The following is a 12,763-nucleotide window of genomic DNA, read 5'->3' as shown; positions in this document are numbered from 1 at the left end:
CCTTCCAGCTGAGCTGGTTCTGTGATGTGTGATTCCTTGCTGTGTGGTGGGACATGGCCGTGCTGGTGCTCACGAGGTGTCTCTGGCAGGTACGAGCTGCCGCAGTACGGGAGCCGCCGCCGGCTGCTGTCCCCGGCGGGGATGTACGATGAGTACGGGGAGGTGGTGGTGGAGAGCGACGGTGGCTACTACTACAGTCCCCATGGACCCACAGCCGAAGAGGTGAGAGGCTCTGGTGTGCTGGGCCTGCCTCTGCAGCAGGATGAAGCACCACCAAACCTTGTCAGATGTATGTTATTATTGATTAGACCAATGTTCCTCACAGACCAGATAAGCGTCTCTTCCATACTGAGCGTTGTCTGCCTTTCTGACGATCCCCAAATTTTGTGTCAGCACCTCTTTCCCTTTTCCTAGAAACAGAAAGGAATTGCCAAGTTTCTTTGACTATCCACATCTATTTTTCTACTCAATGTAGATTTTCAGTTCAAAGAAAAATCCACGTAGCCTTAGGTAATTCCATTTTATATCGTTAACCAAATGAGGGGACCTTCTGATGTGTGAAGGGGCTACAGGGAAGCTGGAGAGGGACTGTTCATCAGGAACTGGAGTGACAGGACAAGGGGGAATGGCTTCAAACTGACAGAGGGGAAATTTAGGTTGGATATTGGGAAGGAATTGTTGGCTGGGAGAGTGGGGAGGCCCTGGCACAGGTTGCCCAGAGAAGCTGTGGCTGCCCCTGGATCCCTGGAAGTGTCCAAGGCCAGGTTGGAGGGGCTTGGAGCAACCTGGGCTAGTGGAACTGGGTGATCTTTAAGGTCCTTTCCAAACCATTCTGTGTTTCAATTATTCTGATGCTAATATTCCACCTAAAACTGATGACTTTCCACTGAGCAAAGCAGTACCTGAACTCATTATCATAAATTTCACAACTGAATGTAAAAACAATTTGAAATGTCAGTGGCAACAAGAAGAAAGTGGAAGTAAAGATTCCTTTAAAAAAAAAATCTAATTTTCATGAATCCTAGACTCTTAATCCACTATTAAATGAGAAGAAATAACATTCCTGAGCCAGTATTTTTCCCTGTTGTAGAGTAAGGTAGTTGTGCACTTGCAACCTATTCTACAACTAAAACTTTCCTCATAACTTTGGTAAAAAAAAAACATTCTGTAACCATTCTGTAACAGGTAAGTTAGTTTTGCTGCTGGGAAAAAAATGGTGTGTTTGTTCCTATTGACTTACTTTAGGGTACAGGCTTTTGCTATAACTGTCTTTCAGATGGTAATCAATTCATTTTCGTGATTTGCAGGGGATGAGTCAAGTCAGAGGTGCTCCGAGCAGAGGGATAAGCCAGGCAGCAGGGGCTCAAATAGCAGCTAGACCTTTAGGTGGTGGGATGGACCCAAGGCGTGGTCCTGGACTGTACAGGACCAGCCAGGGCAAAAGGAGACTGAAAGCAGTGATGCATGTGAGTCGTGTAGCAGTCAGTGCTCACAAACCGGTGGGAAGAGCCGAGTCCGCTCGTTCCCGATGGAAGAAAGCAAAGATATTCCCGATGATCCTGCAGAAAGTGAAGGGCAGTAGGAAGGATTCCAGCTATGCCAAGCTGATGTCGGCTCGCCAAGCAGACGGAGACAAAAGCATGATCATCAGGGGAAGCTACTTCCAGAAATCCACAGATGACAGACCTTCCATGAGGAAACTAAATCATGTGTTAAAGCGCATCAGCGTCTCCAGGAAACTTCAGGAGCCCCTTGGCAAGGATTTGGCACGTAGAGAGGAGGAGTCTGAAAGAGAGGAAGCAAAATCAGGAGTTTCAATAAGTATCACAGCAGAGAGTGAGCAGGAGGACAGTGACTATGAGAAGAAGAAGAAGAGAAGGAGACACACCTCAGATGAGTCATCTGAGAAGAGCAGCAGCTCCGGCTCGGAGTCGGAAGACAAAGACTACTTGAAAATAACTCTGGACCAAGATGAAGCCACAGAAAGCACCGTGGACTCGGATGAAGAAACTGGGCAGGATTTGGAGGATTCTGAGGACGACTCTGAGTCCAGCTCCAGCAGTGAATCGGAGGAGGACTCATCTGAAGAGGACGATGACGAGGAAGACTCGGACAGCGACGAGGATAGTAGCCTGTCAAAGAGCTCATCCACACGAAGTTCCTACAGCAGATCAGGGACCAGCGAGTCCAGCAGCATCAGAAGCACTGATATGTCCAGTATGAAAAGCAGGGGAAGGAGCTCTCATGGCAGAGCAAGACGCTCCAGCCAGAAATCCAGTGGCTCTACTGCATCAGGCAGTGACAGGGACACGAGCTACAGGAAAACTTCAGGATCCAGCTACAAGAGCAAAACCTCCTCCGCCAGCGTCGGGATAGAAGACACCATAGAAGAGGTGTCAGAAGAAGAGGAAGAAGCAGATGAGACAGCAGATAGTTCAAGCAAGGCAGCTTCTAAAACATCTGCAAAACCTGGAGAGGGCAAGAAAGGGAAATCAGCTGTCAGTGGTGAGGAGAGCGAGGAGGAGAGCGCAGAAGAGGCTGACACAGATGGTAGTGACAGGGAGGAAACTCTCAGTAAGAACGAATCTTCTGGCCTAGAAAGTGAAATCAGTGGGATTTCCAAAGGTCCCAACGCGAAAAGAGTGAAAAAGGGAAAAAAGGTGTCCCAGGAACAGAGTCAGTCTCAGTCAGGTGAGAGCCTGGAGACTGGAGTCACGGAGTCGGAGGCTGCGGGGGATTCCACGTCCTTCTAAAGAGGAGTGACAGTAGGTGCATGGTTTGCAGTGAGCAGTGGGTTTGTTTGCTGTGCCTTCTGTGTGGTCTTTCTGCTGACTAGAGATAGCCAAAGAGAAAAGGGCAAAGCTTATTGATTCAGCTTTTGACTGTCTTAAGGATGGAACTGTGGAAAACCAAACTGTCTGAGAGGAATATACATGTTTTAGATATATATATATACACACACACACACTATATATATATAAACACTTAGTGATTCACGGTGGATAAAGATTAACTTCCCTGGAGCAATGGCAGGAAGAAGTGCTTTATTTTCCTGCTGATTTCCATAATATAGATGAAGATGCATTGTGATGATTCTTAGGTTTATTCCTTTTGCATCACACACGTCATGGAGCCAAGGAAGGTCGTGTTCTGCAGTGGCTGTGACGGAGCTCACCGAACCTGAGGGCACAAACCCCGTGTTTGTGGTCTGACACAAAAGGGAACACTGCAGGAAGTGGGGCAAAACATGGGATTCAGGGGAGAACTGGAATGATGAGGATGAACAAATTTTAAAATCACACATATTTTCACCTCACGATCCCCTACTATACATTTGCTCATCTTCAGGTGAGTTCTCTGCTGGCAATGTCAGCCCTGTTTGCAGGCAGGACAAGGGAAACTGCAGCAAAGAAAGGCTCCCAAAACTGCAGAGTGTAACTGGGAGAGCTGGGATTGAACTGGTTCTGGATCGTGGGATTCAGGTTGCAAACACCAGTGATGCACGAGACAGGGGTGCAGAGGGAGGGGCACCCAGTGAGCTGGGTCAGGAAAGGAAGTGGATCACATTTCCCAACTTCTGCCCTTCCTGCCTAACAGTACAGTGATTTCATTTCATTTTATTTAAACATCTAGTTGAACTGGATTCAGGATCACTTGCCTGCTCCTCTGCATTCCCATACAGCACAATGGTGTAGCTGCACAGGGTGTTTCAGCAGGACTCCTGTTTAAACCAGGCAGTCTTTTCATCCAGCAGAATATGAAGAAAATTGTATGTCTTTGCCAGGAACAATGGGAATAGGCATCAGAGTCCCAATTTGTACCGAGTGTGACTTCTCAAAAGCTTAAGAATAATCACCACCCCTTTGTGCCTTGCATGATTTTCTTTCTCCAAAAACTGTCATTTTTCAGGTTCATGTGTGTTTTGCAGTGGGAGTTAACTGATGGTATATGCTGATAGTGTTTGCATCATTAATTCAGGAAGGGTAGGAGCTCGTTTCAGTGTACTGCAAGGAGACATTTATTTTAAAAAGATCAATTATAATTAAAATAAGTAGTGGGGTTTGTGTAATCACTCTGTGGTAATCACTATTAGTACAAAGTCTCAGCAGCGTGGAAATTGTTTGCATTAATTCTTAAAAAAAAAATATAAATTAGATAAAATCTGAAGTCTTGTTTCTCCACCATTTTCCATTTAATAGCCAAGCATCTCCATTGATTCTACCAGGCTGGAACTGGCACAGAGCCTTATATTGAGCCCTTCTTTTTATAGCCAGCCAATTTTGCCGACGTTGTGCCTGAGAATTTCCCTTGTGGAGGTCCCGAGCTTTCCTCTGCTTGATGTGTTGTGCATATAAAGCAGAGCTGCTCAGTGCCATTTCTGCACTGAATCCACAATGGAGTCATGGAAGAAAACTTCTAAGGCCTTCCCAGAACTTACACATTAGAGTGGTTTCTTGAAAGTGTTGCCTCCACAGCAGCTTCCTCCTCAGCGCCTTCCAGTTCCCGTGCGCAGCCCAAGGTGCACAGACCGAGTTAGGAAAAATCGATATGAGTTATTAATTAATTAACAGATAGAAAAAGGGCAGGGAAATGTAAGAAGTGGCAGGGGAGAGATGTAACGACTTTTCTGTTTCTCATCAAACAGTGGGCCAAAAAGAAAAGGATCAAGTTGATAGTGGACCCGGAGTACGAGACCAGCTCCACGGGAGAGGACAGCGCTCCCGACTCGGGCCAGAGGAACCGGCTCAGCAACCCCAGCGCGCAACCCAACGTCAACGGGAACATCTACATCGCCCAGAACGGCTCCGTGGTCAGGACCCGGCGCGTCTGCCTCGGCAATAATTTGAAAGCCACGTCTCCGGTAAGGCTGGGGAAACAGTTCAAGAAACTGGACAAGCTGGCGGTGACACACGAGGAGAGCGTCCCACTGAACACGTTGTCAAAGGGACCTGCTCCCAGTGACAAAATGAACACAAGACCTTGCAGTGTCTCCTTTGCTGCCTCTACTATAGGGGCCAAAAATATAGTAACAAAGCCCGGGGGGTCCAAAATGAAAAGCACAGAAGAGCAGGAGTCAGCTGTTGACCACGAGGATGTCAAAGAGCCCTTGGAGTCGCACAGTGAACACACACAGTCAGACGAGGAGGAGCTCTGGATGGGCCCTTGGAACAACCTTCACATACCAATGACGAAACTGTGATCTTAGTTCCTTTTTTTATTTTCATTTTTACTTCGGTTTATAATAAACTGCGCTTTTTATTGTCACCCAGGGGAGATGTCCGAGGTTTGTGTTGTGCACATCCGTCGTCTACAAACGGCACGCTTTAAACTCTCCAAACACAATTTGCACTCACATTTGTACCGAATAATTGTCCTCCCCACCAACTCTTTTGACAGGCTCCCATTTCACTAAACAATCCTTGGTTTAAATTAATGAGTTCTTTTGGATCTGGATTTCTTGTTTTAATAAACAGTAAACTACTAATAAATGCACAGCACCATTTGGTTCACTTTTCAGACAGTTCTATACCTGCCTAGCTTGTTTTTCTGTATGGTACTTGTGGCTATACTGTTTAGATTTGGAAATTGTCTATTTATGTTCGAGATTTATTATCCAGAGCTCTGCATTCTGAACTCAGAGTAATAAATTAAAAATAAATCCATGAAAGTCAATGGAGCAAATCCTCGGCTGGCTTAAATTTGAGTAACAATTCCAGAGTCGATAGGGATAGAGCAGTTCATGCAAACAGAGCACCTTGCTCAGTGCCCAGCTGGAAAACGTGTGGAATCAGAGTTCCTGAAATTACAGCACTTGCCACGTAGAAAAGTAGAATAGAAAATGGAATCAGATAAAAATTGCAAAGAGGAAGGAGATGTGTAGCAATTAATCATATTCGGAGCTACCTGGCCGTGGTTTGTTCATTTTCTTCTGTAAATGAGCTTGTTCCAATTTTCTTCTCCAGTCAATTTTTCATCTTTCCATCTCTTCCCACATCAGATCTGTTTGCTTCTTTCTACGGTCTTTAGCTGCAGTTTTTATGCTCCAGCAGTAATTGTCATCCTATGGCTATATTCCCACGAAATAAGCCGGGATGATACACGAGCCTGGGTGATAGAAGCAGGCATTAAAGAGTAATTAATAGGAAGGGGATGGATCCATTTCCAAGCCCAGCTGGCTGTTGGGTTGAGCAGTGCAATCACCATTCCACTCCCATAGTGGTGAACATAAACCTGCTGAAAAGACAAATGGATGGCAGGGGGAAGAGGATAAAAAGGGAATATTTTATGAGGGTAATATGCACAGACAGATCTGTGAAGGGCAAAGGGTGTCAGAACACACACACACACAATCATTTCCCAAACTTTCAGTGAACATTACTTGGAAAATACACACCATAAATTTGGGCACGTGCTTCTGATTTCTGTTTGTACCTCAGAGTAACGAGCTGTTGTGTCACAGCTTGAACAGGGAGCTGAGAAATGCCCCTGTTTGTAGTCACCAGCACCCAAAAGGCATTGATACAGAGCAAAGTATTTCTTCTCCAGTGTGATATAAGACAGAAAAAGTGTCCTGTTGTGTTGTGCCAACTTTTTTTCAGCATAAGATCAAACTAGCTGCGAGAATCATATGGACTGTTCTGGAAAGATTGGAAGAGTCGACACGTGCAATCAGTAAGGAAGTGATTGGTGGTGTCATCCTTCTTCCCCTGTTCTACAGCTGAAGCTTCACCACAAGATGTGGGTGGGGATGGTTCTGCTCTGGCAGGAAATGGACTTGTGCTGCTGTGCTCGTGTTTGCTGCCCCTTTTCCACAGGTTCTCCTCCTCCAGCCCCCTCGGGATGTGTGTCTTTAGGAGCCGTTCGCATGTTCTGCCGATGTAAACGTGACCTTTCTGTCAAATACCTCCTTCTCGAGCTGAGGTTTCTGACCAAATATTTTGAGCAATGGTGCTTGTTTTCAGGCATGAGAAATGCAATGTAGCCTATCACACACAAGGGAAAAAAAAAAAAACCCCACCGGGTATTTCTTTTTCTTAACTCTTTTATCTTGGCATATTTGCACTTGGTACCTAACAAGAAAAACAGCTGTTTGGAATTTAGCTGGAGGCTGGACATACACATGAGACTGATGGAAGAAAGAAAAAAAAAATCTATTCTTTGAAATAACTAGTAAAATGTTCTATTTTAATCCTGTTTAAGATACTGTTATTATTTCACTCCCTGATTTTCGTTGCAGAGTCTGTCAGTTCTGTTCTTACTAATATTTCAATGTGCTTTTCTCCCAGCTGCTCTCAATTTTCTGAGGGAAAACCAAGTTGTTTCTTTATTTCTAGAGACTCAGAACTCTACCAGCTGTAGCTCTGAGAAGGATCCTCAGGCTGGACACTGGTGGTCAGTAGTGCTGTCCGTGCTTCTCAGAGGCAAAACCCCTCAACACCATCTCCTTTGTGCTGTCCAAGCACTCAGAACCTTTCCCACAATGCAAAGAGCATAACAAATTCCACTTTTTCAGCAGTGGGGGGCTGTGTTATCTAAAGTTTTAGCTTGCTTGTAGCTAAACTTTCCAAAGCACTGTTGGCTTTGTAAAATCTTTCATGTGTGGGTGGGAGGGGGTGGGTGTATTTTTTTTTTCTTTTTTATTTTCTGTGGATGTAATCCTGTAAATTAATACAGAACTCCCAGCTTTGCTTTCTGGGGATGGCACACTGACAGAGTGATCCAGTCAAAAAAGTCACTCCAACTGTCCCTTTGGGAAGCCAAGCATCAGCACTGGCTTTGGATACAGTAAGTGGAATAACAGATCTGTGTCTGGGGATATAATTTACAGCTATTTAACCACTGAAATTTGTCAAGCTGAGGCAAAGCACGAGCAGCTTCCCCTGGGTGGCAGAACTGCTCGCTGGCTGATGGATCAAGGTGATAATCATCAGCTCTGCCATTGATTTAATTTGGACACTCCTCCAAGCAGGCACTGAGGATTTTGAGGTTTAGCACAGCACCTGCTAACGTTTTCACTGGGAGGAGGATTCCAATGACCATTTGTAGGGCTGTGTAATTCCCACTGGGAGGCAGGACAAGGAGAGCCAGGTGGAAAATAGAAATAATTTTGGTTTCTCCTTTCTGTATATACTACAATGGGCAAGACTATAAAGCCCCACAGTTCTATCAGGGACCTGTTGGGAAGCTTAAAATATTTCTGTATTAATGGTGAGTAGTCCTTGCACCCAGGATTTGGTGTGAGGGCAAGGACAGTGGGGTGGTGGAAGGTGACATGTGTCTCTGTCTTGATGCCTTCTGCTGCCAGAGATGTCTCAGCACATTCATTCAGCATCCCCCCACCACGGGCTGAATCCTTCCAGAACCTGCTCATGTAGCTGGAAAACTTGCCCAGTCAGCAAAACGGAAAAGTGCTTGGGAAAAAAAAACAAACAGTGAATTTCTAGCAATGGGAGAACAACACCATCCTGAGACAAATTTCAGCTTATATGGTGGACAAACACATAGTGGGAACAGGCTGGTTTGGACCAGTCACAACCTGCTGACCCCCCAAATGCTGCACGAAGAAATGGGGACTTGAAGACACACCTGAAGGACGGGGCCATCCAGGGGGACCTGGACAAGTTCGAGCAGTGGCCCCTGGGAATCTCAGGAGGTTTAACAAGGCCAAGTGCTGGTGCTGCCCCTGGGTCAGGAGAACCCCTGGGATCAATCCAGGCTGGGGATGAGCAGATGGAGCAGCCCAGGCAGAAGGCCCTGGGGGTGCTGGTGGGGCAGAGGCTGGACCTGCCCCGGCCCAGAAACCCCCCGTGCCCTGGGCTGATCCCCCAGCGTGGGCAGCAGGGCAGGGGGGGATTCTGTCCCTCTGCCCCTCAGGGGAGACCCCCCTGCAGAGCTGCTCCAGCCCTGGGAACAGCCCAGCAAGGACATGGAGCTGCTGGAGCCAGTCCAGAGGAGGCCCCAAGAGGATCCGAGGGCTGGAGCAGCTCTGCTGGGAGGAAAGGCTGGGAGAGTTGGGATTGTTCAGCCTGGAGAGGAGAAGCTTTGGGGTGACTGAACTGTGGCCTTCCAGGGCCTGAAGGGGATGACAAGAAACATGGAGCGAGACTATTTCCAAGGACCTGGAGGGACAGGACAAGGGGGAATGGCTTCCCACTGCCAGAGGGCAGAGTTAAATGGGATATTGGGAAGGAATTGTTCCCTGGGAGGGTGGGGAGGCCCTGGCACAGGTTGCCCAGAGCAGCTGTGGCTGCCCCTGGATCCCTGGAAGTGTCCAAGGCCAGGTTGGACGGGGCTTGGAGCAACCTGGGCTAGTGGAATGTGTCCCTGCCCATGGCAGGGGGTGGAATGAGATGAGCTTTCAGGTCCCTTCCAACCCAAACCATTTCTGTTTCTGTGTTTCCAAGTTACTATTGACTGTCTCATGGTTTATAGCCTGTGAAAGACTTACATTTATTACAAAGTATTGATAAACCTCAAGGTCTGATAAACCCAAAGAAGGTGCAGTTTCTCAGATGAATTTTGAAGGCAGCTGGTGCTCAAAAGCCCATCGGACAAGGACTGAGGAGTAGTGCCTTTGTACTTTATTACTGGAAGAGGAGAGTTTCAGTCATTTCCCTGTGTGGAGTGGGAGCAGTGATCCCAGCTGATCACATGATAAAGCTGTAGCAGGGAGCTGGATCAATAGTGTAGCAACAACATGAGCAGAATTGGGTAATTCACTCGTAGCGTCACAAAAGCGAGGCTTTCAGGGTGGCACAGCTGGAGTGGAGTTTATCTTTCTGGCAATGATTGTTGTAGTTTATCTTTCTGGCAATGATTGTTGCTCTTTACGGGATAAAATTGTATTGATCCTTTCACTACCACCCAGCAGGAGCAACTCCAACTCTGCTCCCAGCCCCACCTGTGCCAGGGCCTCCCCACCCTCACAGGCAACAATTCCTTCCCAATATCCCATCTAACCCTGCCCTCTGGCAGTTTGAGGCACTGTGGGCAGAAAGGGGATGTTGCATAGACCTGTTGTTTTTAACCAGTATTTGGCTTTCAGGAGATCCTGTTGAAACTCTGGCTCTGGACAGGCTGATCTTGCTTGGAGGGGAAAACAGCTGGTAAGTTGTTTGTGCTGGATTCAACTGGATTTGGGAAAGGGACAGTGTCTGTGCAGTGGCTGTTTCACAGCTTTTCAAAGGGCAAAGACAAGATCCTGCATCAAACCATTAAAAATCTTTGCCTTCACAGCTCTGCAGAAGTGCTTAAAGAATAGAAAATATCACCTTTTTAGGGTCACAAAGCTAAAATTAACCTTTTCTAGCATATGCCACCCTAGATTTTGTCCTCTGCTCCCAGAAGACTGTGGACATGGTACCAAGAGCAGGTTCAGGGCTTACCTGTTTGCAGGGCAGGTGTTCCCTGTGTGTGGTGGAGAAGTCCAGTCAGAGGTTCTGGGGGTGATTTTGGGGGGGCCAGGGACAGGATAATTACAGAGAAGGGCAGCTTTGGTGCAGAACTGAAGGTTGTGTGACAATGGAGGGAGGTTTAGTTCTGTTTCAAGAGCTTAGGGAGAATCATAGCACCAAAGTTTACAGAAATGCTGCTTTGCTGTGATTATTTTTGGTATCTGAGAAAGAATTCTTTCCTCAGTAAAGGTCACCAGGGGAAGTTGCATTAAGATCAGTATTTAATCTGATTAATGTTTCACAGGTAGAAAGATGATTACTTTCTAATGTATTGTATTTCAGACATCAGACAGCATTGCCCTCCCAGCATTCACAAAGAGCTCCTTTATTCTAATTTGTTGCCTCAGAAATGTGGGTGAGAGGCTGTTTTAATGAAAAAGGGAAGTGCAGTTTTTAAATACATAAAATCCTGAGCAGGGTCTGCCCTGATATAGCATCACACAAAGGGAGAGGGAGTAAACAAAGTGGTGAATGCTGATTAATCACCACAGTTTAAATGAGGAACACTAAGTCAAAACTTTATACCATTAGCAAGCCAAGTGAGAATAATAAGCGTTTGTCTCTTCCATCAGTTTAATCTACTGATACACATTTTTGCCTTGCAGACTGAAAATTCTGTATAGTGACCCTTACCAATATGCATAAATTAATGGAGTCTGAGGATGTGAATTCTGAGGAGGCACCAGGGCACAAACCTTGAAAGACCTTCCCTGTGTGGTGAAACAGGGGGTGGGGGTGGGACTGTGAGGCCAGGAGAAGCACAGGAAGGGGAGGGATGCTCCCAGGTCTCACATTCAGAACTGTGCTTGGCTGAGCCAATGCTTCCTTTTTAATTTCCTTGCCAAAGGTGAGGAAGGGCAGGAGAACCAGGACTCTGCCCAGGGCATGGAGAGATACAGGGTACCATGCTGGGCACTGGGCTGCCCAGACTAATTAAGCTGCCAAGATGACAAATCACAGTCCAGACCTGAGGAACAGCCGTGCCCTCGCTGGCCAGGGATTTGCTCTCCTCCTGCACATCCACAGACACCCTCCCATGGCCCTTCTCCATCTCTGAACATGAGCCACGGCACAGAATATCGGATAAAACAGATCTTCCCGTTAAAACAGGCTGTGGAGAGACTGCTGGAAGTGAAGGATGGATATTCTGGTTATGAATGGAATGTACCTCCAAGGGGAGGACGTGCCATGGCTGTGAGGGAACACAGCACACAGGCTGGAGGGGCAGCTCCGTGGAAGCCAGAGCATGTTTCTTACCCCACTGTGAGGGCAACACAACAAAACAGCCCCTTGTGCCAAAGGTGGTTGGGGTAGCAGGAGGCAAAGTGCTCAGCTGGATCTCCACAAAGGCAAGCAGGGAAATCCCATGGGTTTCAGCAGCTGCTCTGGTTCTGTTTGCAGCCTCCTCAATAACCTGCACGTCCTCAGACTAATGAAGACATAGATGCTAAAGGAAAAGAGGATAAAAAGAGCAGACAGCAAAGCTCCTGAGGGTTAGGCAGTGAAAACACCCCATCTGCTGCAAGGAATCACCTTGAATCCTTGTGCTTCCTTCCCAGCATCCATGCACCTCGTGTTGCAGGAGGGAAGGGAGGGCAAAACTTGCTTTTTAGGGATTTAAAGGGAGAAGTGTAGAAATGAAAGTAGAAATGGGCTGTGATACACATTCCAGTGCTCTTAGTTCAGCCTCCAGAGAAAATATCACAGATTCATGGAATGGTTTGGGTTGGAAGGGACCTTCGAGACCATCTCATTCCACCCCCTGCCATGGGCAGGGACACCTTCCACTAGCCCAGGTTGCTCCAAGCCCCTGTCCAACCTGGCCTTGGACACTTGTAAATATATTCTGTTGTTACAGTTTGGAGGCAATGACATCTAATAAATCATGGCAGGAGCTGTTGGCAGCACCCTGAGCACAGGTAAGTGCAAAAGTGCTTCTGCCACAGCTGGGGGGGGGGAGCTTTCCTGAATTTTAGACCTTCTTTTGCTGATCTATAGGCTCCTTATAGAAATTTTTCCTTAAAAAGGGCAGGAAGAGAGTCTGGTCTTGATACTTGGGGTATCCTAATACCAGGGTAATCAGACCCATGATGTTACAGAGGAGCTCTGAAGGGGTGGTATTGACCTTAATTCCTTCTTGAAGAAACTTCCAGCTTTGGCAAAAAGAAAAAGGGGCTGCATTTGCCAGTTGAAAACAAACCATCTCCCAGAATTCCATAAACTGGCATGGAATATTTTTCCCACGTGCTGGATTTTGTGCTGTAGCAGCTGAGGGCCTGTTGCCTGCATCTGGCTCAGGGAAGTGCCCA

The 12,763-nt window shown here is 46.9% G+C and overlaps 1 protein-coding gene across 8 annotated transcripts in view; it reads left to right on the top strand.

Moving 5' to 3' along the window:
* PCDH15 (protocadherin related 15) overlaps positions 1 to 7,189 on the top strand; it is a 701,112-nt gene extending 693,923 nt beyond the window's left edge. For 5 of the 8 annotated variants that reach the window (XM_064662180.1, XM_064662178.1, XM_064662179.1 and 2 more), the window contains 3 exons: positions 90 to 222; positions 1,308 to 2,765; positions 4,646 to 4,732. In XM_064662180.1, coding sequence (XP_064518250.1) covers positions 90 to 222; positions 1,308 to 2,753 — 1,579 coding nt within the window. In that variant the 3' untranslated portion in view covers positions 2,754 to 2,765; positions 4,646 to 4,732. Of the gene's footprint in view, positions 1 to 89; positions 223 to 1,307; positions 2,766 to 4,645 lie in introns of all 8 variants that reach the window. The other 3 variants (XM_064662185.1, XM_064662184.1, XM_064662188.1) reach the window with 2 other exon arrangements.
* Positions 7,190 to 12,763: the final 5,574 nt, after the last annotated feature.

Source organism: Pseudopipra pipra, chromosome 8 (assembly GCF_036250125.1).
Source record: "Pseudopipra pipra isolate bDixPip1 chromosome 8, bDixPip1.hap1, whole genome shotgun sequence".
In the NCBI taxonomy this organism is placed as follows: Eukaryota; Metazoa; Chordata; class Aves; order Passeriformes; family Pipridae; genus Pseudopipra; species Pseudopipra pipra.
This window is presented reverse-complemented; position numbering and strand designations above follow the sequence as displayed.